General features: G+C 42.4%; 3 protein-coding genes across 5 annotated transcripts in view; 2 read left to right on the forward strand and 1 right to left on the reverse strand.

Moving 5' to 3' along the window:
- LOC139583043 (monocarboxylate transporter 10-like) overlaps positions 1 to 13,385 on the forward strand; it is a 55,293-nt gene extending 41,908 nt beyond the window's left edge. Inside the window, exons 4-6 of the mRNA XM_071413733.1 lie at positions 7,943 to 8,086; positions 8,351 to 8,579; positions 9,710 to 13,385. Coding sequence (XP_071269834.1) covers positions 7,943 to 8,086; positions 8,351 to 8,579; positions 9,710 to 9,951 — 615 coding nt within the window. The 3' untranslated portion in view covers positions 9,952 to 13,385. The remainder of the gene's footprint in view (positions 1 to 7,942; positions 8,087 to 8,350; positions 8,580 to 9,709) is intronic.
- Positions 13,386 to 15,191: 1,806 nt separating this feature from the next.
- Positions 15,192 to 21,028, forward strand: mfsd4b (major facilitator superfamily domain containing 4B). Its single transcript, XM_071413750.1, has 4 exons — positions 15,192 to 16,531; positions 17,940 to 18,108; positions 18,537 to 18,653; positions 18,771 to 21,028. Exons 1-4 carry the CDS (start codon positions 16,244 to 16,246, stop codon positions 20,186 to 20,188), a joined length of 1,992 nt encoding a protein of 663 aa, XP_071269851.1. The 5' UTR covers positions 15,192 to 16,243; the 3' UTR covers positions 20,189 to 21,028.
- A 1,904-nt stretch (positions 21,029 to 22,932) lies between these two features.
- The window catches only part of LOC139583047 (DNA polymerase zeta catalytic subunit-like), a 49,097-nt gene continuing 46,667 nt past the window's right edge, over positions 22,933 to 25,362 (reverse strand). For all 3 annotated transcript variants that reach the window (XM_071413746.1, XM_071413748.1, XM_071413749.1), the window contains 2 exons: positions 25,138 to 25,353; positions 22,933 to 24,118 (listed from right to left, as the gene is read on the reverse strand). In XM_071413746.1, the coding sequence (XP_071269847.1) occupies positions 23,972 to 24,118; positions 25,138 to 25,353 (363 nt within the window). In that variant the 3' untranslated portion in view covers positions 22,933 to 23,971. The remainder of the gene's footprint in view (positions 24,119 to 25,137; positions 25,354 to 25,362) is intronic.

Raw genomic sequence — 25,362 nt, forward strand, 5'->3', positions numbered from 1 at the left:
CTGTATGACATGAGTCTGGAAAGCAAAACTAAAGTGCTTCAGACCTTGACTGGAAGATAGTTGTAGTTTGTAGTTTTATTTGAAAATACCAACTTTTTAAATACTCAAGGTTGAATATAGAGTTTCAACTAAAAGCCAACTATTTTCTTTGATATTCAAATACAGGTCTCAGAAAAACAAATAATATTTGAAAGTATTTTGAATACCTCTCATACAACCAAATACTGTTTGACGGTATTTGAATATATGCCTTCTTGAAAAAATATTTTGTATTTCATGGCTTCCAAATATTTAATAACCAAAAACTACAATAGTTAGTTGAATCCTTCTAAATATATGATCATAAGCACATTTTGGAAGGCTCTTGGATATGAATCTTAATATAGCTTATAGTCTAGAATTAAATACGTGAGGGACATAGAATCACCTCAACATTAGAGTAGACCATTTTTGCAGCTTCAAAATGAACTAACAAATATATTTTCATAATGAGTGAGGTAATACAGTAACACTTGACATGTATTGGGACTTTGATTATTACAACAGCAACATTATTGTTAGTTACTAGGACGTTAGAAATTGCTTCATAATTGCAATCTAATGGAATTATTATGTAAGTGGAATAAGGAACAGTCACTTTACAGTAGTTACAAAAACTCTCAACTCATTGCTATGGAATTAAAATGAAATTACCACAGTTATGTAACAACATGCTAATAAAATGTTGCTTCAAGTAATTACAGTTGTAATAAACCGGCACAAGAACTGAGAATGCTAACATCAACAAAATATGGCTATTAAGTGTCAAGGAAATATCCCAAAACTGCCTTCTTAAATCAACTACAGTCAAGGTAGCTGGAAAAAATCATGTTTGTTTATATTCTGAGTAAACTGTCCCTTTTTTAAAGATGGTATAGTGCAGGGGTCGGCAACAGGTGACGACTGTAAAATCACCAGAAGTTAAGCTAAAAATGTATTTAGGAAATCTGTTCCCAAGTATTCCCACGAACAAAAAATTTGTAAACGTGTCTCAGTGTAATTAAAGGTATGAAATTATTGTTATTTTCAAATACAATCTATTTTTGTGCTTATTTGGGGTCAATTTGCAGTGTACAAATTATTATGATTATGTTCCGACCCCCCCACCCCCCACCACCATCCACTCTGACAAAAATCGTTCCGTGGCTGAATCTAGCCGGCTACCCCAGGTATAATGTGTTTTTAAAATAAGAGCACTTTCCCTCAGATGGACAAAGAGGTTCAAAGTTGTTTTTGCTTAGCATCCAACTTGCTGGTTGCAATGGGCTTTGAATTACTCTGCAGTATTTTCAAGTATTCTTAAATGAATTGCAGCTTTTAAACCTTTTTTCAGTGGCATCTTGAAAGAGTCAAAGTCGTTTAGTCAACTTATTTATAATATCTGTACAAAATAGCATTAGTTAATTGGTTTGACTTGATTGATGTACACCTGGGGCAATGAACATTCAGGAGAATGGACTTTTACAGAATGTTCAGATAGAAATGAATTGTGTGTGCTCAACCTGCAGTTCCAGATACAGCACTGCCATTAGTTTAAGGCAGCCAATCCAATAGTTTCAGAAAAGTAGTCACTTCCTGAGATCTGTATTCAAATAGTTTTGAAAAGTAGTCATTTTTGGGGATCTGTATTCAAATAGTTGTAGTCACCTCCAAAGTAACTTTGTTTCCTTGGAAAATGTTTTACTTTCTGCAAAGCCTAGTTAAAACTATAGTTATCCCTGGTCTGAAGAGCATGAGACTCTGTAGAACTCAGGGCGTCGAAACGGAGGATAATTCGATCTATATAATAAGGTGTGTGTGGTATTGTTTGGATGCATACCAGTTAAAGTATTTCACAGCAGTTATTCAATCCCCTACTATACATACGGTAGATGCTTTAGTAGTGTGGTCTGTGGAGAGTCTGTAAATATGTCTGGGAGGTTTGGTGAGGTTACATAAACACAGGTCTTATTATTCCAGTATTGCATACCATTTATAGGATGGAAAACATCTTCTGTGGAGAGCCGGAGAGGAGAGATCTGTCCTGGGGCTCAGTAGGTCATTGTTTATTTGGAGGAGATTACTTTGTTATTGGAGGGAGGTCACTTTCTTCTGAGGACAGCCCTCCGTGTTCTCCTAACACTGTAGTGTCTGCTATCCAGGCTGGGCCACCGCTGGGCCTTGTCAGTGTCCAGCCCTAGCCCCATCCCTGGGCCCAGCCCGAAGCTTCTATATCATCAGGAAGACAGGGGAACCCAGGGATGAAAGGCTGGATTGTTTAACCTTTCAGGAAGGGAGTGCTCACCTCGAAGTGTGCAGGGACTAACAGAGCTGCTAATCCTAGTGGGATATTTGAGCTATTCTGTTTTCCCTCAGATCCTCTGCTCTGGTCAAAGTGCTGAGTCCAGCCCTTTAGTGCCACAGTCCGTGTGTGTGTGTGTGCCTATTCCCCCTCATCCGTAGCCAAGTCCCTCCCCTATCAGCTGAAGACTGGGAGTCTAAAGTCCTGAAAAAGCTTTCCCTCTCACACTATTCCAGGTATTTCACATATTGGAGAATTAGATAGCGTATTTCACCACGTACGACTGTGTTCCTAGAGGTCTGATTAAAGGGAAAGACATTGCCAAGGACAAGTTGAACTATATGTTTTGCAGGATATGTGTGAAGTCTGGATGGCATTGGTGTGCAAAAACGGGGCAGGCAGTAGCAGATCCAGTCAGTGCATGGATTGTGTTAAGGTAGCCTACCAGAGGCAGCGCAGGCTAGCTTTCTCAGTGCTTCCTAATTACATTCAATCATGAAACCTGTTTATCAAATTAGAAAGTGTATTCAGCATTTACTTTGATGTTGGTTTTGCACCACTGTGTTAAACTCACCAGTGACAGTGACTAACTGCCACCACTTTGACAACAACAAACTCATTTGTCACCAGCTGCTGTGTGCTGGAGGGAGGGTGTTATGTCCTGGAAAGGTTTATAATAAAGCTTTTGGAGAGGGCGGCAAGTAGCCTAATGGTTAAGAGCGTTAGGGGTTAAATACCTTGCTCAAGGGCCCAATTGCTCCTGCAAGTCGGTCTGGATAAGAGCGTCTGCTAAATGACAAATGTAAATGTAAAATAGTGGCTGAGCTGCAGATGGAATTAGTTTAACAAGCAGTGTGTATGTGTCTTGGGGTGTGTGTGTGTGTGTGTGTATGTGTCTTGGGGGGTGTGTGTGTGTGTCTGTCATCGAGGATGACGGTTGTGTTGTTGGTTTGTCTGTGCAATGTGCGTGCGAGAGCGAGTGACGTGCGTCAGCATGCACTGACGCTGTTGTTTGTGTGCCTCGGTTGTGTATTGTTGGCTGGTCAGTGTGGGTGTTTATTTAAGGAGGGTGGGATGTTCCATGCTCCTGACAGGGACACCTGGCGGGTGGTAAGTCAGTATGCATTAGGTCACGTGGCTAGGCCACATTCTAGAATACGCGATCACAGACGGGGACACGGCCCAAATGCCAGCCTATCCCCTATATATTCACTACCAGGGTCCCCTAGTGCTCTAGTCAAAGTAGTGCACTACATAGGGAATAGGGTGGCATTTGGAAGAGTCAACATCCCCAAGGTTATGTGCTTGATAGGGAGGGATGATGCCCACTGGCCAGTAAGAAAAGGGCAAGTGAGCCTGAGAGCAGGTACCCTAGCAGTATTTAAGGGCCAGGTGTTGCTGGGTAGTATAATAATGGCCAAGCACAGCAGGCCTGGCGTCTGAGCCAGCAGGGAGTGGGACACCCTGTGGACTGGAGGAATGTTGTCTGTGGGCTGTAGTACTATAGCCTCGTGAAACCAGACTGAAGGTGGAATAGAAGCTCTTTGACTGGGACGCAGCAGCAGGAAGGGGTTTGGATGTGGTGTTGGTGTCCTTGGAGGCTGCAGCTACTGGCAGGGCTCCAGGTACCAGGCCGGGCCTCCCAGGCAGCCTCCCCAGCTCTGGGGCACACCGATTGGTGCTCCCGTGTAGGAGGGACCGGCAGAGGCCTGGAATCGACATCTGGGCCGCATTTCACATGCTCCGATACACTACGACCGCAACTATGCAGCCCACAATAGTTGCGGTGGTGCTTTCGCTTTGCCTGTGAATTGAGCAGAAGGAGTTGCAGCGGCTGCTATGAATATTATATAGGGATACAATGCCTTCACAATGTATTCATACTCCTTGACTTATTGCACATTTTGTTGTTACAGCCTGAATTCAAAATGTATTAAATATATATTTTTCTCTCACCATCTACACACACACAACCCCATAACAACAGTGAAAACATGTTTTTTGAAATGTTAGCACATTGTTTTTGAAAATGAAATACAGAAATATCTCATTTACATAAGTATTCCCACCTCATTTGCTATGACACTCCAAATTGAGGTCAGGTCAGGTGCATCTCATCTCATTGTCTCATCCTCTGAAACATGACCTGCCAAACTGTGCTCCTTAATACCTGCCCGCTTAACCCGGGAAGCCAGCTGCACCAATGTGTCGGAGGAAACACCGCTCAACTGACGACCGAAGTCAGCTTGCAGGCGCCCGGCCCGCCACAAGGAGTAACTACAGTGCGATGAGCCAAGTAAAGCCCTCTCCACCAAACCCTCTCCTAACCCGGACCACGCTGGGCCAATTATGCACCGCCCTATGAGACTCCCGGTCACGGCCAGTTATGACATAGCCCGGGAACAAACCCGGTCTGTAGTGACGCCTCAAGCACTGCGATCCAGTGCCTTAGATCACTGCGCCACTCGGGAGGCCACAAGGTGATAGGTTTCGAGTATAGGGTTAGTTGGTAGGGTAATTAAAATGTATTTTATTTATTTATTTTCCCGGTTCCCCTTTCTCATTTTGTATCACAAAGTGTAATATATTTATACTATAATTCAGTTGGAGGCAGTAATGCAACATATTGGATGCCAACTGCCATTAAATATCACAGAAGTGCATGTCAGAGCAAAAACTATACCATGAAGTCCAAGGAACTGACCGTAGATCTCCGAGAGAGAATTGGGATTAAAGCATATATCTGGGGAAGGGTATTAAACTTTTTCTAGGGTGTTGAAAGTTTCCAAGAGCACAGTGGTCTCTATCATTGGGAAATGGAAAAAAAGATGGAACTGCCTAGAGCTGGCAGCCCCGTCCGACCAAACTGAGCAACCGGACAAGAAGGACCTTGGTCAGGGAGGTTACTAAGAACCCAGTGACCACTCTGACCGAAATACAGAGTTCCTTGGCTGAGATGGAAGACTAAAAGCTGTAATTGCTGCCAAAGGTGCTTCTACAAGCATTCACTCAGGGGTGTGAATACTTAGTGCCTTCAAAAAATATTCATATTTCTTATTCCATATTTTGTTGTTACAGCCTGAATTTTAAATTGATTTAATAGATTTTGTTCTCAGTCATCTGCACATTAATACCCCATAATAACAAAGTGAAAACATGTTATTAGAAATGTAATCTAAATATCTCATTTACATAAGTATTCCCCTGAGTCAATACAAGTTAGAATCACCTTTGGCAGTAATTACAGCTGTTAGTCTTTCTGGGTAAGTCTCTATAAGAGCTTTCCACACCTGGATTGTACAATATTCTTTAAAAATAATCTTCAAGCTCTGTCAAGTTAGTTGTTGATCACTGCTAGACAGCCATTTTCAAGTCTTGCCACAGATTTTCAAGCCAATTTAAGTCAAAACTAACTAGACCACTCAATGTCGTCTTGGTAAGCAACTACAGTGTATATTTGACATTGTGTTTTAGGTTATCGTCCTGCTGAATTTGGTGAATCAAATTTTATTGGTCATGTACATGTGATTAGTGGCTCTGTTGCGCCTTCACCACACTGTCTGTGTGGGTGGTCCATTTCAGTTTGTCAGTGACGTGTACGCCAAGGAACTTGAAGCTTTTCACCTTCTCCACTGCGGTCCCATTGATGTAGATATAAAACAAGGGAATTTGGCATTGTCCTCAGATATCTCTTCTTTCACCACCCTTATGGAGGTGCGTAATGGGCTTTGCAGGTCTGTTTCCCTTGCGTGTGCTGAATAAAATGTAATTCAACTGCTGAAAACCCCCTGCTGAAAAGATACATACTTCAAAGTCTAACTGAAAAAGCAACCTTCGGGTGATCTGTGGGGATAACAGACATAAAAAGGTCTGTTGTCTTTCTGATCTGAGAATATTACTCCTGCTTATTATGAAGAAAAAATACATCTGTTTAACTTTGTAAACTAAAGGTGTGTTTATAATTATTTTTGTTGTATTAATGCTATGTATCAATTGTGTATCAATACACAAGTGGTGGAACAGTAAGGTACCCACAGGACAAACAGAATAATATTAGGCTGAGGAGAGATTAAATAGCATTAATACAACAAAAATAATTATAAACACACCTTTAGTTTACAAAGTTAAACAGATGTATTTTTTCTTCATAATAAGCAGGAGTAATATTCTTAGATCAGAAAGACAACAGACCTTTTTATGTCTGTTATCCCCACAGATCACCCGAAGGTTGCTTTTTCAGTTAGACTTTGAAGTATGTATCTTTTCAGCAGGGGGTTTTCAGCATAGTACACTATGACAGCAAAAGTAAAGCCCATGCTTACTCTAGCAAATCAAATAAATGTGCCGATACCCATGTGTGGGATACAGAACATAACTCTACCATAACTAAATATAGAAAATACAAATACAGCCATTGAAAATAAATCACATCTATTTTAAGTTACAAAAGGAAAAAGTTTGTAAAAACTGTGCAAGTACAGCAAACGTATAGTTCAGTATATTACACAAGACATTTAAAGTACAGTACTCTATACCTTTGGTGCTCCCTCTGCTGTTTCCTGAAGTCCACAATCATCTCCTTTGTTTTGTTGATGTTGAGTGAGGTTGTTTTCCAGGCACCACACTCCCAGTGTCTGTTGGAAAGCAGACTGAATCAGGTTTTCCTCTAGGATTTTGCTCTCCCGTTTTTCTTTTGATCAACAAAAAAAAACTCGCTAGGCCTTGCCGATGACAAGCATACCCATAACATGACGCAGCCACCACGCTTGAACATTTGAAGAGTGGTACTCAGTAATGTGTTGTGTTGGATTTGCCCCAAACATAACGCTTTGTATTCAGGACAAAATGAATTTCTTTGCCACATTTTATGCAGTTTTACTTTAGTGCCTTATTGAAGACAGGATACATGTTTTGGATTATTTGTATTCTGAACCGGCTTCCTTCTTTTTCGCTCTGTCATTTAGGTTAGTGTTGTAGAGTAACTACAATGTTGATCAATCCTCAGTTTTCTCCTATCACAGCCATTTAAATCTTAACTGTTTTAAAGTCACCATTGGCCTCATGGTGAAATCACTGAGCGGTTTCCTTTCTCTCTGGCAACTGAGTTAGGAAGGACACCTGCATCTTTGTAGTGACTGGGTGTATTGATACACCATCCAAAGTGTAATTAATAATTTCCCCATGTTCAAAGGGGTATTCAATGTCGGCTTTTTTTATTTTGACCCATCTACCAATAGGTGCCCTTTGCAAGGCGTTGGAAACCCTCCCTGGTCTTTGGCTGAATCTGTGTTTATAAATTCACTGCTCGACTAAGGGACCTGAAACATGAGGAGTCTGCGCCCCCCCCAACTCACAACTACAAACACATACTGTATACTCTAACAAACATGTAGATCCTCCTTACAGCACATTGTCCACATTGAACACAATGTGCCAAGACCATTGTTCTATGTTCCATATATGCTTCCCATTGCATCTTACCATCGCTCTTATGACGTCTAGAAAGTAATCAATTGTAAGCATCTACTAGCCTTTTGTCTGTTTTCCACTAGACGTGACAGCTGTGTTCTGATGTGACTGAGTACTGACGAGACGCTTGTGTACTTTGCGTCTGTCCCATAGATGAAGCATGTTGAGGAGCGCTTCGGAGAAGACGCCAACAAGGAGGTTCTGCTCATGTGCATCGGCGTCACGTCCGGCGTGGGCCGCCTCATCTTTGGCCGGGTGGCTGACTACGTACAGGGAGTGAACAAAGTCTACCTGCAGGTAAAGTCTACTAACCTCGAGGTCTTGCACAGGTCATTACTAGGTCTTAAAAGATACGCTATTCCCTATATAGGGCACTACTTCTGGCCCGATGACACCCCACTCTCCATAAAGTCTACTATGTGTGGAATTTAGGGTGTCATTTCAGATGTAGCCTGAACCCCATGTCATAACCATTACTCTGATTAATGCAAAGAAGCAATGCTGCTGTGTGCATCACATTCATGTCGCCTCTGACATCCCCTCCGGTCTCCTCCCGCCCAGGTGTCTTCGTTCATGGTCATTGGCGTGATGTCCATGATGATCCCTCTGTGTCATGTGTTCGGAGGGCTGATCGCGGTGTGTCTGCTCATGGGCCTGTTCGACGGCTGTTTCATCTGCATCATGGCCCCCATCGCCTTTGAGCTGGTGGGCTCCCAGAACGTGTCCCAGGCCATCGGCTTCCTGCTGGGCATGATGTCTGTGCCCATGACCGTGGGGCCTCCTATTGCAGGTACAGTTAAGCAGTCAAGCCGGTTGGCCGCGTTTGAGATGGCATCTTCCCGGGGGGAAATAGGAAAGTTAGTATGAGGCAGGAAAAAGTTAAATCAATCATAGAGCCACTGAATTGGTTAGGCTGTACTGTTTGAAAGATATTAGCGTTTAGCTTGACGCTGTAAAACGTTTCTCCCTGGAGTATGATTCTGAGCTTTAGTTGTTTTTCTATAAACCTCTGGTTCCACCTGGTGTTTCTGTGCAACTGTGAAAGTGAAATGCTCCATACTCTACCATACACAAAGGAACATAAAGAAATCGATTCACAACATGGCGACTTTGCACCTTCTACAATTACAACTTGATATGAGTAGAGACATTATCTTGTGAATATGATACTCGTGTAAGAAATTCTATACCTTGTGGAAGATGCATACATTTCACCACTGGAATGTTGAGTGCACAGACGTCCATTCATGTTAATCTCTTTCTAATTTAGATATCATTCATATCCACATGAGTCATGTGCAAACTGTTTGCACTGTATTAAAAAAAAAGGCATCAGTTTTTCTCTGAAATAGACCAGCATTCCAGGAAGAGAGGGAAACAAGGTGGTAGAAGCAGGGAATGCAGGAAGTCATGCAACCTAGTGATGTTAAGGGAAGGAAACCACAATCCACAAAGGGGGGTCAGACTGAGGGGCCTAATTAGCCCTGACCCCAATCCACTCAGTTTTCACTAGCCAGTAATAATCAGCTCTTTGTATTAAAAGAGAGGGTTTGTACTAACCCAGTACCACTGTGCAAAAGCTGATTGAATCAATGTTGTTTTCATGTAATTTCAACCCAAAAAATTTTTGTTGAATCCACGTGGAAAACTGATTGGATTTGCAAAAAGTCATCATAAGGGCAATTGGTATTTTTGTCACCCAAATTTTTACCTAAATCCAATAACATGATTGATTTTATTTTTCATGGTGAATTGCCATTAGTTGACAACTCAACCAAATGTAAATCAAAACTAGACATTGAACTGCTGTCTCTGCCCAGTGGGTACCTGGTATCACTCTGTCCCAGCTCAGATAAGCCTACCTTTTTGTTGATTAATGATGAACGAGTACCAGATATTTATATGTCTTTCTCTCTCTAGGGTTCCTGAGGGACAGGCTGGGGAGTTATGACGTGGCCTTCTATTTGGCTGGTATCCCGCCTATCATCGGTGGGGCCGTGCTGTGTCTGATCCCCTGGGTGGAGGCTAGACCTATCAGGAGAGAGCAGGAGGAGGCAGCCAAAGATGGCACCCAAGAGCAGATGCTGGAGTTCAAGAGGAACAGTGGGGGTCAGGGAGATGCCCTAGCAGTGAAGAGCGCAACCCCCGACTCTGTCATCTAAGTCTCCCAAAACACACTCAAAACAAAGATACAACTAGACATACAGACAGTTCATATTCACTCGCAGGAACTTGGAACTGCTGGTTTATCATATTTTTGTATGATACAAGTATAGATGAAATATGTATTGACCTGTGTATGTGTAAACAATATTTTAATGGCTGCTTTTGAAGGAGAATGTGGGGCAAATGCTGAAGTAATACTACATATCAGTTATACACATAGATACTCAACAAACACAATTGAACATGAAGGTGGTCTTGAAGAGCTATGCTTCGGATTGTTTTCCAATCTTGCAGCTATTGAATTAACTTGAAGGTTAAAATGAGGAAATCTCAATTTAAAAAAAAATATTTCATACAAGGGAACGCACGCTTTATTTGGGTGCTTTTTGAAGTCTGCAACCACTTACTTACATGAGAATAGCAGTGGCCAGCCTCGCTAGATAATTCCCTCGTTTTCAATGTGCATTTTTTTTAAGGGCATTGAGGATCATTCTCATCATTGCCTAGAAATGTTCAATACAAGCTTGAATATAGTTTTTAGGCGTTGCAGAATTTTGAAGAGAAAAACAAACTAGATTTATTGGGTTTGATGAAAAATATATATTTCCAATAAACGCTAGGGACATATAATTGACCATATATGGTAAAAAACTGTAATATCTATTTTTTTTCTCTCCAAATTATCCCATAAGTAGTATAGGTAAGTAAAGTGTGTTTTGGACACAGATGTTGCTTGTTTTGACAACAGTATAACAAAGAATCTACTGCTAAGTAGAATTTAACCGGGGAAAAAGCTGCTTTTTAAAAGTCAACCCTTTTCTGTTTATAGCACAGAGTGATCTGTGGGGGTTTGATACTCTCTTAAAACATGCCAAGATTGTGAATTTGTGAGTCGTGAGGTATGACCTGACCATACAATATCACTTCAAAGAAGTGCTTTATGAGATAATGGGTGGGGAGGTAGTTAGTTCCTAGTGGTTGTACGGCTTACTATGGTCTTAGTTTTAAAGGTCACCTTGAAGGTGCTTGAGCACCAAGGGAGCAGCTTGAAGCACAATTACAGCGTCCCACCCGTGAAATATGAAACGTCATCTCAAGGGTGCAGTACTCTGGACCTGAAATAGGCCTGACTTTACCTGAGGCTGTATTCAGTCGTTAGTATCTCTGATACAGTATAACTTGAATGCGCCGTACACCGTGCCTGAGAATCCTTTTCAGTGTTTTTGAACCAAAACCAACATTGTCATTTTGTATACATAGTTTATAGCAGCTCAGAGCAGGATTCTCAAACTGAACGTCTGCTTGTCTGACTATGCAACGTGAGCGAAGGATGAACGTCAGCGTCAGGAGTAATTTACATGAAACGGAGATGAATTAATATTATGAATAGATTTTTTATTGTTGATGGCAGTATTTTGTCCAGCACATATAGGCTAGTAAACCAATGTTATACTTTCATATATTCTAATTGTAGTAGGCTCACTATGTCCACCATATTTCAAATGTAATTTGATATGTAATCATTGACAAATGTGACCATTAGTCAAGTTAACCATTGACTATGTGCTCAGTTCATTAGCCTTTTGTTAGGAAAAATATATTTGTTTTAATGATATTTTTCATATTTGTATTTATTTTTTTCTAGAATTTGTTTAGTGGCTGATGTCATGCCATAATTAATTGGTGCTTTCCTTTCTCATATTATTTGATGTTTTGAAGACCAAAACAACCTTTTGTATTGATTATTTTGGGTGTGCCCTTGAAATGTAAAGAAAATGGCTGATTATCTATGGTCAATTCTATTTGCCAAAGCACCACCCTCAGGATAGTTTATTAGGCCTTTCAAACATTTTATGTTTTAAATCACCCTCCTGAATTTCAACAATTATTGATAATTATAAAGATTGCTCTTGGAGTACTTGAAGACCCACAACTTTTACAGTGTAGGATTTTGACTCGACAATCCCTTGACCACTAAGCACGCAGAAAAGTCATAACTTATCAAAATCCAAACTATCCAGCTCTGTAGGTCATTGGTTTCACCAAGGCAAGACTTGTGACACAATCTACCTCAGATGTCATGCAAATTTCTAGTATTTTGTCCTAGACAGTATTTGCAGGACAGAAAGAGGCTTTCAGTTCAAACCATAACACGTGATGGTCATGTTTTGTATGGGTAATATTTCCCTTCCACTGTATGTCTTTATACAGTCGATATCCAAACATTAGGAGAGACTCTGTAAAAGAGTCTCCCAGCTTCCTAGCCATCACTGTTTGCTCTGAACGGGATTGCTGCCTATCTGTACCACAGAAAAGTGTTTGTCTGAGAAGTGCAGTACTTCAGTGTAATTTTGTGACCAGGGAAATGCAAATAGATGACTAATTCTGAGAAGAAAAGTTGCTATCTTGAACTTAAATCTTGCTTTGGGAATTCTGTTTTTTTTTCTATGCTTTGAATTTCCAGTTTAGATATTTTTTTGATATCGATGTGAGAATTCGATAATACCCATGTCACAAGGAATGTTTTGGATACATTTTTGGGGTTTTGTTTTTCTAACCAGAGCACACATTTCTATTAGGGAAATGTCAAATTATATATAATTTGTTTTATCAAGTCTTTTTTTTTTTGTTAAGTTCATCTTTTAGTTATAATTGCTATATTATTATTTTTACTTTACATCCTAGACATACGCAGTTGCACAATTCACCGATGAAAGCCTCAGGTAATTTCTCAAGTAATAGAAATTCCTGAAATTGTACCCTGGAGGTTTTACTGAGATACCTCTTTGCCATACACATCTTAGTAATTATTCATTACATTATCTCGTACTGAATTAATTCCTTGGCATCCAAAGAAGTTTGTCACCTTTTGGGAATGTCCCAGTATTTAGATCATATGAAGAGAATTTAAAGATTTAGTTAATGCATGTTATATTTTTGTTTAGTGGCTAAAGACCAAATTCAACAGCATATTGTTTGAAATTATTAAATTAACATTTTTCTAGTTACATAAGCAGGTTATATATATAGATTTTATTCAAACTCTTTTGCTGTTCACAGGTGTAATTCAGAGTGTATATCTATGCCTAATGCAACTAGAATTCTACCACACTAATGTCACAAAATATCAACTTTGCGGCTTTCACTTTCACCCCATGTTATGTGCATTGTTCTTCTCTCATTTTGTTGTTCACACAGATACAGTTTGTATTTCTTTACAGATACAGTATATGTATTTCTTTAAAATACACATTTTATATTGCTGATCATTAAAATCTCTTCACTTTATGTAGTTATTACAGCATTTCATTGCTTTTCTAATTGCCTTCATAATTTTATTCCATTATTTAATGTTTTAATTTAATTGTATGATATGTAATGTCATAGTACTATGTACAACTGAAATTAAAATACATTTTTAACAAAGTAAGGATGTGTTTAAGTTTTTTTCCCCTTGAGTTTCTCATCATTCATCACTCTCCAGTTGCATCATGGGAAAATTATACATCCCAATTTGAGCCTACCAATGTCTGTCAACCTATAGGGCCTGGTTTATTTAAGCTACTTTATGCATGTACACACACTGAAAAACAAAGAGTGTTTGCTGTAATCCAATGTCAATACTGGACCATCCTTCCTCTTAACACATTTTTCTCACACGTCTCTGTCATACAGGGGAGTCAGACTCTTGCCAAAGCAAGCCATCAAGTATAGATGGCCAATCTGCGTGGCCAAGCACGACTCCAACACCATTAAGTTTGCTGACGACACAACGGTGGTAGGCCTGATTACCGACAACGATGAGGCAGTCTATAGGGAGGAGGTCAGAGACCTGGCAGTGTGGTGCCAGGACCCCAACCTCTCTCAACGTGAGCAAGACAAAGGAGCTGATCGTGGACTACAAGAAAAGGAGGGCCGAACACGCCCCCGTTTCACATCGACGGGGCTGTAGTAGAGTGGGTCGAGAGTTTCAAGTTCCTTGGTGTCCACATCACCAACAAACTATTATGGTCCAAACACACTAAGACAGTTGCGAAAAGGGCACGACAACACCTTTTCCCCCTCAGGAGACTGAAAAGATTTGGCATGAGTCCCCAGATTCTCAAAAAGTTATACAGCTGCACCATCGAGAGCATTCTGACTGGTTGCATCACCACCTGGTATGGCAACTGCTCGGCATCCGACCCTAAGGCGCTACAGAGGGTATTGCGTACGGCCCAGTACATCACTGGGACCAAGCTTCCTGCCATCCAGGACCTATATACTAGGCGGTGTCAGAGGAAGGCCCAAGAAATGGTCAAAGACTCCAGTCACCCAAGTCATGGACTGTTCTCTCTGCTACCGCACGGCAAGCAGTCGGTACATGAGCGCCAAGTTTAGGTCCAAAAGACTCCTTAACAGCTTCTACCCCTAAGCCATAAGACTGCTGAACAATTCATCAAATGGCCACCCGGATTGATCCCCCTATTGCATTGACCCCCCCCCCCTTTTTTGTTTTTATACTGCTGCTACTCGCTGTTTATTATCTATGCAGTCACTTTACCGCTACCAACGTGTACAAATTACCTCGGCCACTGACTCGGTACCTGTACCCCATGTATATTGCCTCGTTATTGTTATTTTGTGTTACTTGTATACATTTATTTTTCCTTTAGTTTATTTAATATATGTTTTCTTAACTCTATTTTCTTAACTGCATTGTTGGTTAAGTGCTTGTAAGTAAGCATTTCACGGTATTCTGCGCATGTGACAAATACAATTTGTATAGAAGGCCAATCTTCAGAAGATGTGAAGACATTTTCAGTAAATGTAGACATTCTTACAAGTATAATTACCTTTTCTTGCATGTAAAGCACAAAAGCAAAAATATTCGTAAGGAAAACGTCAAATTTTTATTATGACCTCTAGAGGTCACTGTTTCCAACGACAATTTAAATCATACTACTACTTCCTATACGCTGACGCTTCAGCTGAGCCTATCATCCATGGAACCACATCGTAGTAGTAAAGATTTTTATAACTAAACCAAGATAGACAACAGCCTGTCGTTTCCAATGGAAACAAATGAGTCATAGTGGGCAGAACCAGCAAGGAGGTGGGCAGAGCCAAGCACGAGCTAGCGAGATCCCATTGGCGCGTTCTAGCAGATATCTGCATATTTCCGTTAGGGAACGCCTCCTCTGTGAAGTGCGCGTGTGCTCGATTCACCATTGCACTCCTAAACAACGCGATTTTTTTTTTTTTGGAAAGGGTAAAGTCTACAAAACTTTGTTCACTCTGCTCATAACATATTATAGTTTTGGGAACAGAAAACTGTATTGAGATCAAATGTTTCATCGATGAGAAAATGTGCAGAATGTCAGCCAAAATCCATCTCGTTCCATCTTCTCCTACTGCCGGCCAGTGGGCTTCCTCTCACTACCACATTTGGTAATGAAAGGAAACGCTAAGCGGATGCTTCCATTTATACATCCGGTGGGATATCTGTCTCACTTGTGGTATTAGGCTTTTGCCGCGTTCACATACTAGCCGAAAAACTAGGAAACTCGTCAAATTCGTTATACACGCGGCACGTGTATAACTACAACCAGTTACCAAGTCAGAAATGAACGAGTTTCCTAGTTCCGGCTAGCACCTGAACGCGGCATATTATCTGCAGCCACCATTCTCCCGGATGACAGAATTAACCGAAGGAATATCTCGACCTCGCCAACTTGTAGTCCTAAAAAACGGAAATGAGTTACCTCTGGTTCGTTCAGCCATTCCTATGTGGAAAATGAATGAGGAAAGAATATGGTTTTGGGGTAAAAGGCAGAAAATAAAGAAGGAGGTTAGCACAGGCTTAGGAGATCCTATACGTTTTGTTCTATGAGATAATATCAGTCAGTTAATATGACCTTTAAAAATTATTGTAACGACCCTGGGTTAAGACTTTTATGTGCTTTTTTTCTTTTTCATAAACGCTTAAAAATGCACAAAAAGTGACGTTAGCTGAACAAAACGAATAAGATATCCTAAGCCTGCGTTTACCACATACCTTATTCTCGGCATTTATCCAAAAACTCCATTCATTTTGTACAACGAACCATGGCGGAGTTAGTGCATACAAAAAGACGCCATTACTATTTATCTCTATAACAGAGTAGGATATCAGAACGTGTCGTTCACTGAAGGCGCACCCGGTCAGTGCGCGTAGTTTATTTACCAACTGCGCTGGCGCAAACTTGTCAACATTGCCAACCAGCAGGATTCAAACAAAGACGTTAGCCATAATTTGACAGCTCGACCATGTCTGCCTCGGCCGCCAGAGATCCTGTTGTGAAAAAGAAGCATGTTCGTTTCGCTAGAATGGAGGAGGATGATGATAACGATGACCAAGAGGAAGATACTCTGTTTGACAAGAGGAAAGACACGAGACGAGGGCTTAAGAGTGTAATGAAAGGGAGGAAGAGAAGTTCGAATTCAGAGTTCGATGATGAGGTTGAAATCATCGATAGAGGTGGCAGGGCCAGCGGTACTGGAGGCTGCAGCAGCTGGATGATCACCTTAGCGCTCTGTGCGTCATTCCTCGGCCTGGTAATGATGAATGCTTTTTATTAGGCTAGTAGGCCAGCCCAAGGGACTGAATTGTAACCATTCTGTCATCATATGTACCTTTTATATCTGAGAATTGAATAGGGTCTCTGGTTTTATTGCATAGTTTGTTTTACATGGACATTATTGTTCTGGTTGTTTCCCTATCCCCATATCTTCACTAAAACTAAAATACAGGTTTTCTGTACGTGTTTTAAAGCTTCATCTAATTTTACATGAGTCTCACATGGTCAGTAACTATTCCTATTCCCATTCGATAACATCTAGCATTTCCAAGATTCATTCATTAGTTCATTAGTTATGTGATTGTGGTTGTTTTAGTGGCATTTAAGACAATGGTTACTTTCTTATTCTCAGGTAAAATGAGCGTTGTTAGGGATATATTCTGAATGAGCCGGATTTGCTTTTCATGGCAGTAAAACTAGCTCTTCAACTTAAGAACAGGTTTAAAAAGATCCGCCCCCTTGTTTTCAAATTTTCGCCTAAAATGACATACCCAAATCTAACTGCCTGTAGCTCTGGACCTGAAGCAAGGATATGCATATTATTGATACCATTTGAAAGGAAACACTTTGAAGTTTGTGAAAATGTGAAATGAATGTAGGAGAATATAACACATTAGATCTGGTAAAAGATAATACAAAGACATTTTTGTATTTTTTGTAACATCTTTGAAATGCAAGAGAAAGGACATAATGTATTATTAAAGCCCAGGCGCAATTTAGATTTTGGCCACTATATGGCAGCAGTGTATGTGCAAAGTTTTAGACTGATCCAATGAACCATTGCATTTCTGTTCAAAATGTTGTATCAAGACTGCCCAAATGTGCCTACTTGGTTTACTAATATATTTTCAAGTTCATAACTGTGCATTCTCCTCACACAATAGCATGGTATTTTGCACTGTAATAGCTACTGTAAATTGGACAGTGCCGTTAAATTAACAATAATTTAAGCTTTCTGCCAATATCAGATATGTCTATGTTCTGGGATTTTTTTTTGTTACTTACAACCTCATGCTAATCGCATTAGCCTACGTTAGCTCAACCGTCCTGCAGGGGACCCACCAATCCTGTAGAGGTTTTAATTAAGCTTTTACTTTCTGGCACCTGTCAAACGGTACAATTTTGAATAACTGCCGTCTTCCCGAAAGGGAAATGAAAACCCAAAATGTCACACTTTATATTATTTACCATTGGCTGCCACAAATAAAGTTCAAAATACCCTTAGAATATTACTGTATGTATCCTAGAAAAATGTATCCTAGAAAATGATGATGGCCCTAGATGCTACCACTGTTTGCCTAAGAACTCTGAGAAAGTTCTGAGATATGCGCTTACTTATACTTGCCTGTAGTACAGTGTACTCGTTTATTATTTATGTGTTCCAGGGGATGAGTATCTCTGTCTTAGGCCCCACCTTTCAAGACCTTGCCATCAACGTCAACCAGGACATCAGCAACATCTCCTACATCTTCGTAGGGCGCTCGATGGGCTATATAGGCGGCTCTGTGTTGTCCGGGATTCTCTTTGACTGTATGAACAGCCATCTGCTGCTGGGTATGTCTAACAGACTCAAATATACCTAGACTTCACTAAAATACAAATACATGGTGTCCATTGGCTCTGAAAAACATTCGATTTAACCTCTAAGATATTATTGTGGTCCTGTGTGGCTATGAGTTCGTAGAGCATGGCGTTAGCAATGCCAGGATCATACGTTTGATTCCTGCCCGGCCACCCATACGAAATATGTATACATGCATGATTGTAAGTCGCTTTGGATAAAACTGTCTGCTAAATGGCATTTATTATTATTAGTATTAGTATTATTATATTAGTATACAGTATGCACAGTGAATGCATCACCTTTGCTTGTCAAAGAATGCCAATGGTTGTTTTTGTGGGTGATCATGACTTTTATACAGTGCATGGTGCATGCTGGTTGAATACACCCCACTCCTCCTAACACTGTATCTTCTCCACAGGCCTCTCCATGCTGGTCACAGCGTTTGGGATGTTTGCCATCCCTTTCTCTAAGACGGCCCTTCTCCTCACTGCTCTGATGTCCAGTATTGGAGTTTCCATGGGCTTTCTAGATACAGGTGCAGTTAATCTCACAGTCTTTATCTTTAAGATAGTAAATAAGTCTCTACTGCACACAGTACCAGAAGTGGTTGTCAGTGAATGTATCTGATGCTGTTTACTGTCCTCTCTGGTAGGTGGTAATGTCCTGATCCTGCAGACGTGGGGGGATCAGGCTGGCCCCCACATGCAGGCCTTGCACTTCAGCTTCGCTGCTGGGGCCTTCGCATCGCCCATCATCGCCAAGCTGCTCTTTGGAACGGACCTGGACGTGGCTACAAACAGCAGCATGGAAGCCCTGGTGGCAAACTCCACCTCCCCATCTGTCACAGACCACGTGCCCCAAACCGTGTCCTCTCCTACGATTATTCGCTTCGTCCACAGTAGCAGCACCCTCAAGTCCATGTGGGCCTACGTTGTGATCGGTGGTTTCATCCTGTTCGTCTCCCTCGTCTTCTTCATCCTTTACGCCCGCCACAGTCCCTCTAGTGGCAGGGCCCAGACCCCCTCAGGGAAACCCCTGGTGTCCAAGCACCACAACGCACTCATCGCTATGCTCTTTGTCTTCTTCTTCTGGTACGTGGGGGCCGAGGTGGCGTACGGCTCCTTTATCTTCACCTATGCTAAGGATTACATTCATATGGACGAGGCCCAGGCAGCAGGGCTCAACTCCCTGTTCTGGGGAACGTTCGCTGCCGGCCGGGGCCTGGCCATCTTCTTTGCGGCCTGCATGCACCCAGGCACCATGATTCTACTGAGCCTGGTGGGCTGCACCCTGTCCTCCCTGTTCCTCACCCTCTTCAACAGTAACAGGGTGGCCCTGTGGGTCTGCACTGGTGTCTACGGTGCCTCCATGTCGACCACTTTCCCCAGTGGGATCTCCTGGGTCGAGCAGTACACCACGGTGACCGGGCGCTCTGCTGCGGTGTTCGTGGTGGGGGCGGCCCTGGGGGAGATGGTGCTGCCCTCCCTAGTGGGCTTCCTACTGGGAAGGATCCATGATCACCCCTTGCTAATGTACCTGGCCCTGGGCACCGCCACCATCACCTCCATCCTCTTCCCCTTCATGTTCTGGCTGGCCTCGTCCCCCAGCGGCCCCAGTAGGACACCTCGCACCAGGAGCCACATGGAGCCTGACGACAGCGAGTACCGCCAAGCCCTGCTGGACTCGGGCGCCAATGACGAGGAAGAGGAGCAGGAGCAGCAGCGGGAACAGAAGCAGGATGACGAGGCCGACCAGTGGAATGATGCCGACTTCGAGGTCATCGAGATGGATGACGCCAGCCTTATGACCTCTCCTAATAAAGCGGCGGTCTCTTCTCCTAGCAAAGCGCTCTCTTTATCTCCTAATAAAGTGTTGTCATCTCCTAACAAAGGGCTTCCACCACCTGATGTTGCTGGGACATCAGGGGACACCCCTGCCACATCTGTCCCCGCTACTCTTCAGTCCCTAGAGCCAACAGTTGAGGCCTCTTTCTCAGACTCTATCTCTCTCCGGGGAGACTCGCCCAGACGGAAACTGCTGCGTTCCTTGGACCGGCAGAAGAGAGACTAGGGGCTAGATTCAATCAGATCAAGCATTAACCGGCGATTGCCGACACCCCCATAGTTGGTGTTTTGGTGGTGTAACTGCATTAGAGCTGTCAAATCGGAGCTGCTGCTCTTGTGGTCATTGTCACGAAGCCATACCCGTCCCACTCATGTTAGAAGTTCAGAATGAGAAAGTGTAGATTATATAGAAATAATGACGCTCAAATTTAAAATCATTAAACAAAATGAGGATTTCTATCAGCCTTATCGAAGTGTAGATTTATATCTCACATTCCACTAAACAATTTATATACAGGCTGCATGGGATTTCTCTTAATGCGACTACGTGCAGCCAATGGCAATATCCGCTTTAGGTATAATGCCGGGAGCCACTTGTGGATTTGACAGCTCTAATGCAGTTCCACCTCTTGACACTCTGCCTGGGAGCCCGGGATTCAATCGGATTAACAGTAAGGCCAGGATTCAATCCTAAAGCCAGGATTGCATCCGATCGTGCTTTGTCTGCAATGTACCTTTTTAAAGGCAATTTTCTCGCGTTCACATAGACCACATTTACAGTCAATGCTGCATATGTCGGCTCAATCGGAAATTACCTTTAAATTGTGCATTGTCACGAAGTGCGATCGGAATGAATACCGGCCTAAGGGCTCTAGTCTGTGAAATGCGCCGTTACTCCAAGTGCTTTAAAGACATTACTGTATTCTAGAAGAGCCATGGCTCTCTTCAGATAAACTTGTTGATGTCTGATTGTCAGTGACTAATTTGACCGGTTTAGTTTAACACACATGTAAACGTTTGATACTACAGATTTACAGTGCAATATAATTTACCCCACTCCTACACAGCTTATGTCTACTACATCATTTGAAGCTGTATGCTGTGGTGGAAATTGAATGTGTTGAAACATTAAGACCCCTTGCCACTGTTGCTGGTAATGAATTATAACAGGTACATTAGGGATTTCACAGTAGTGCAACACTAAACCTTTTCTCCTTTAGATATCCTAAAGACGTCATTTTCTTTGTCATATTTATATTTAGTCATATTTTAATTATCAGCAGTTAAAGATAGGAATTTTGCCACCAATGTGGCCTGATTTATGAATCATTTGTTTTTATCAGACCTTTGTTTGAACATATGTCGCGTTCACGTGCTAGTTGGAACTAGGAAACTCAAAAATGTTAGACTTGCTAACTCGTTGTAGAATGATGTTCCCGAGTGTCCCACTTGGAAAGTATCAGAATCAAGCCACTGGGCAAAGATGTAAAATAAAATAAAATGTTATTCGTCACATGCGCCGAATACAATAAGTGTAGACCTTACAGTGAAATGCTTACTTACGAGCCCCTAACCAACAATGCAGTTTAATTGGACGTTCAGGAGTCTTATGGCTTGGGGGTAGAAGCTGTTTAGAAGCCTCTTGGACCTAGACTTGGCGCTCCGGTACCGCTTGCCGTGCGCAAGCAGAGAGAACAGTCTAGGACTAGGGTGGCTGGAGTCTTTGACAATTTTTAGGGCCTTCCTCTAACACTGCCTGGTATAGAGGTCCTGGATTGCAGGAAGCTTGGCCCCAGTGATGAACTGGGCCTTACGCCCCAACCTCTGTAGTGCCTTGCGGTCGGAGGCCGAGCAGTTGCCATACCAGGCAGTGATGCAACCCATCAGGATGCTCTCGATGGTGCAGCTGTAGAACCTTTTGAGGATATGAGGACCCATGCCAAATCTTTTGTCTCCTGAGGGGGAATAGGTTTTGTTGTGCCCGCTTCACGACTGTCTTGGTGTGCTTGGACCATGTTAGTTTGTTGGTGATGTGGACGCCAAGGAACTTGAAGCTCTCAACCTGCTCCACTACAGCCCCGTCGATGTGAATAGGGGTGTGCTCTGTCCTTTTCCTGTAGTCCACAATCCTCCTTTGTCTTGATCACGTTGAGGGAGAGGTTGTTGTCCTGGCACCACACGGCCAGGTCTCTGACCTCCTCCCTATAGGCTGTCTCGTCGTTGTCGGTGATCAGGCCTACCACTGTTGTGTCATCGGCAAACTTAATGGTGTTGGGGCCGTGCAGTCATGAGTGAACAGGGAGTACAGGAGCGGACTAAGCACCCGAGGGGCCCCTGTGTTGATGATCAGCGTGGCGGATGTGTTGTTACCTACCCTCACCACCTGGGGGCGGCCAATATCTCATCCACATAGGTTCAACAGAATTTAATAAAAATTACGTGGAAATGTTGATTCAACCAGTGTATGCCCAGTGGGAACCACTACACAAATAAGTTACGCTCATTTTAACTGAGAGGTTCCGAGTTTCCGATAGCACATGAACACGGCATAAGTCTTTATTCCTCACTTTTTTTGTAAAAAAATTGATATAAGTCTTGTGCTGTGATGAATTGATTGTCTAGTAATCTGTAGTTTTTCCATTCAGATGTGATCTTTGTTAAAGTTGATCACGTTTTGAATTTTTCTATTAAAACAAATCAAAACAAAAAAGGTCAGCGGAGTCAATCACCACCTTCCGGAGACACCTGAAACCCCATCTCTTTAAGGAATACCTAGGATAGGATAAAGTAATCCTTCTAGCCCCCCCCCCCCCCTTAAAAGAGTTAGATGCACTATTGTAAAGTGGTTGTTCCACTGGATATCATAAGGTGAATGCACCAATTTGTAAGTCGCTCTGGATAAGAGCGTCTGCTAAATGACTTAAATGTAAATGTAAAACCATGAAAAATACTAAAACAAAGACTAGAGAATTTAATACATTGAGTTTTATTATATCAATCTTCAACCTCCACCCACAGCAATGTCCATTAAAAACAAAGCAAGAAACACTTCCTTCATATTTTTTTGTACATTTACATTTATACAAATACACAGATCCTGTGTATAGTTGTTTGGGAAATAATATAATCCATCTTGACATGGGTAGATGGCATATGCTGTTTTAACACGGAGAAAGCATTAGAAATGTGTACAAAACAAATATGCACAAGGAAATAATATATACTCTTGCCATAAATTATCAAAATACAGTATTGCAACAGTCCCAGAAGTAAAAACTGAAATGAATACTCCCCATCCTCTTTTGATAGGCATTAGTGCCTCAGAGTATAATGATAATATGCTTTTTCATAACTGACAAATACAAATTGAGGCTAAAAGAAACAAATGGCACACAAACAGAATGCATAAAAACTAGTTGATTTGTTTTCATTTTTTAATGCTGATGCACAGATCATTCAAATGGGCACTTTACAAGAACTATTTACCAAAGATTGTATTTGATATAAAAAGGGAAATGTAGTTAAACAGTGTTTTCTTTAGTCAACCTTTGCGTCGTAAGGAGCTCCTTAGAAATACTGTTCAGACTTTTTAAGTCTTGCATTTACAAATTGCTACAGCGCCTACAAAATAAAACGGTAGGGTCCTCTCCGGTCAGAGTTAATGCCATCTTTATGATACAGAAGAGACCATCTCCATCCATCTGAAGAAAAAAAACATCAGCTTCAATCACAACCAACCAATAGCAGCTAATGAAGACACAGTGAGCGAGGGAGAATGAGCCCTTGAAAACCACTCCCTCGTCTCCTTCAGGAGGCCCAAACCCAGCCAGTCTGCACTTAGAGCAGAAATACTTGTATAACAAATAACAACGGGACAACATGAAAACCCAAACGGGGTTCAATCAAAGCACCATTTAAAAAGGAAAAGACAGGGAAACACAGCTGGATGAGACAGCGTTGGTTTAGCACCAGAGTAACTGCTGCACAGGGCAGTGGGTCACGGGGCCGTTCAGAATCCGAACTGCTCCAGGAGCTGTCGGAGGTAGGGGGCCTTGGTGAGCTGTCTGTTGACCCGGGACAGCTTGTAGAGCACAGGACAGTCCAGAGACACACACGGAACCTGGCGCTCCGCACTGCCGCTGCAGTTCCGACAGATCTGGACCAAATGGAAAACAGGTTGGTTGGTTAATGGAGTTTAAACACTGATGAATCTTTATAGCTTCTGCTCTAGCTACAGAACCTCACCAACCAGTTGGAGTGAACTATCCCTCTAATATTACATGATGACAGGGCTAAAAATACAACTCTAAGCTTAGCTCGATTTCCATCTCGCTGTACTCTGACTCTCTAAACTCAAATGCAGACAGTGCTTGGAGACTACTCAGCATCGGCTTGTGGTACACTACATGACCAAAAGTATGTGGACACTTGCTCGTCGAACATCTCATTGCCATTATTATATATACCATATACCATTATTCCTCCTCCACCACACTTTACAGTTGGCACTATGCATTCTGGCAGGTAGTGTTCTCCTGGTATCCGCCAAACCCAGATTGTCCATCGGACTGCCAGATGGTGAAGCATGATTCATCACTCCAGAGAATGCGTTTCCACTGCTCCAGAGTCCAATGGCGGCGAGCTTTTACACCACTCCAGCCGACGCTTGGCATTGCGCATGGTGATCTTAGGCTTGTGTGCGACGGCTCGGCCATGGAAACCCATTTCATGAAGCTCTCAATGAACAGTTCTTGTGCTGAATTTGCTTCCAGAGGCAGACTGGAACTCGGTAGTGAGTGTTGCAACTAAGGACAGGCGATTGTTACGCACTACAACACTCTGCAGTCCCATTCTGTGAGCTTGTGTGGCCTACCACTGAGCTGTTGTTGCGCCCAGACGTTTCCACTACACAACAGCAGCACGTACAGTTGACCGGAGCAGCTCTAGCAGCGCAGAAATGTGACAAACTGACTTGTTGAAAAGGTGACATCCTGTGATGGTGCCACGTTGAAAGTCACTGAGCTCTTCAGTGAGGCCATTCTACTGCCAATGTTTGTTTATGGAGATTGCATGGCGGTGTGCTTGATTTTATAAACCTGTCAGCAGGGGTGTCCACATACTTTTGTATATATAGTGTAGCTTGCCAATGATGTCCTTCCCCCCCCGACCTTTTACCTTTAGCAGCTGGTCCTGCTGGCTCTCCCAAAGCCGCATGTCCTGGTAGAGAGTGACGGCCACGCGTTGGGGCTCGGCCCGGCAGCTGGCACACACCCCTAGCTGGGTGAGCTCGTCACACACAGGACAGTGCAGCGTGGTGAAGTACTGGGAGATAGTCCCCTTCCTCCCCACTTCCTCCCCTCTGGCCACCATGGAGCATGACGCCTTCTGGACCTGAAAGAC

Source organism: Salvelinus alpinus, chromosome 8, assembly GCF_045679555.1.
Source record: "Salvelinus alpinus chromosome 8, SLU_Salpinus.1, whole genome shotgun sequence".
NCBI classification, from domain to species: domain Eukaryota; kingdom Metazoa; phylum Chordata; class Actinopteri; order Salmoniformes; family Salmonidae; genus Salvelinus; species Salvelinus alpinus.

Coding starts and splice junctions, on each gene's coding strand:
- mfsd4b (XM_071413750.1), top strand. CDS start 16,244: ATGTCTGCCTCGGCCGCCAGAGATCCTGTTGTGAAAAAGAAGCATGTT. Junction 18,109..18,536: donor GAACAGCCATCTGCTGCTGG/GTATGTCTAACA, acceptor TCTTCTCCACAG/GCCTCTCCATGCTGGTCACA. Junction 18,654..18,770: donor CATGGGCTTTCTAGATACAG/GTGCAGTTAATC, acceptor CCTCTCTGGTAG/GTGGTAATGTCCTGATCCTG.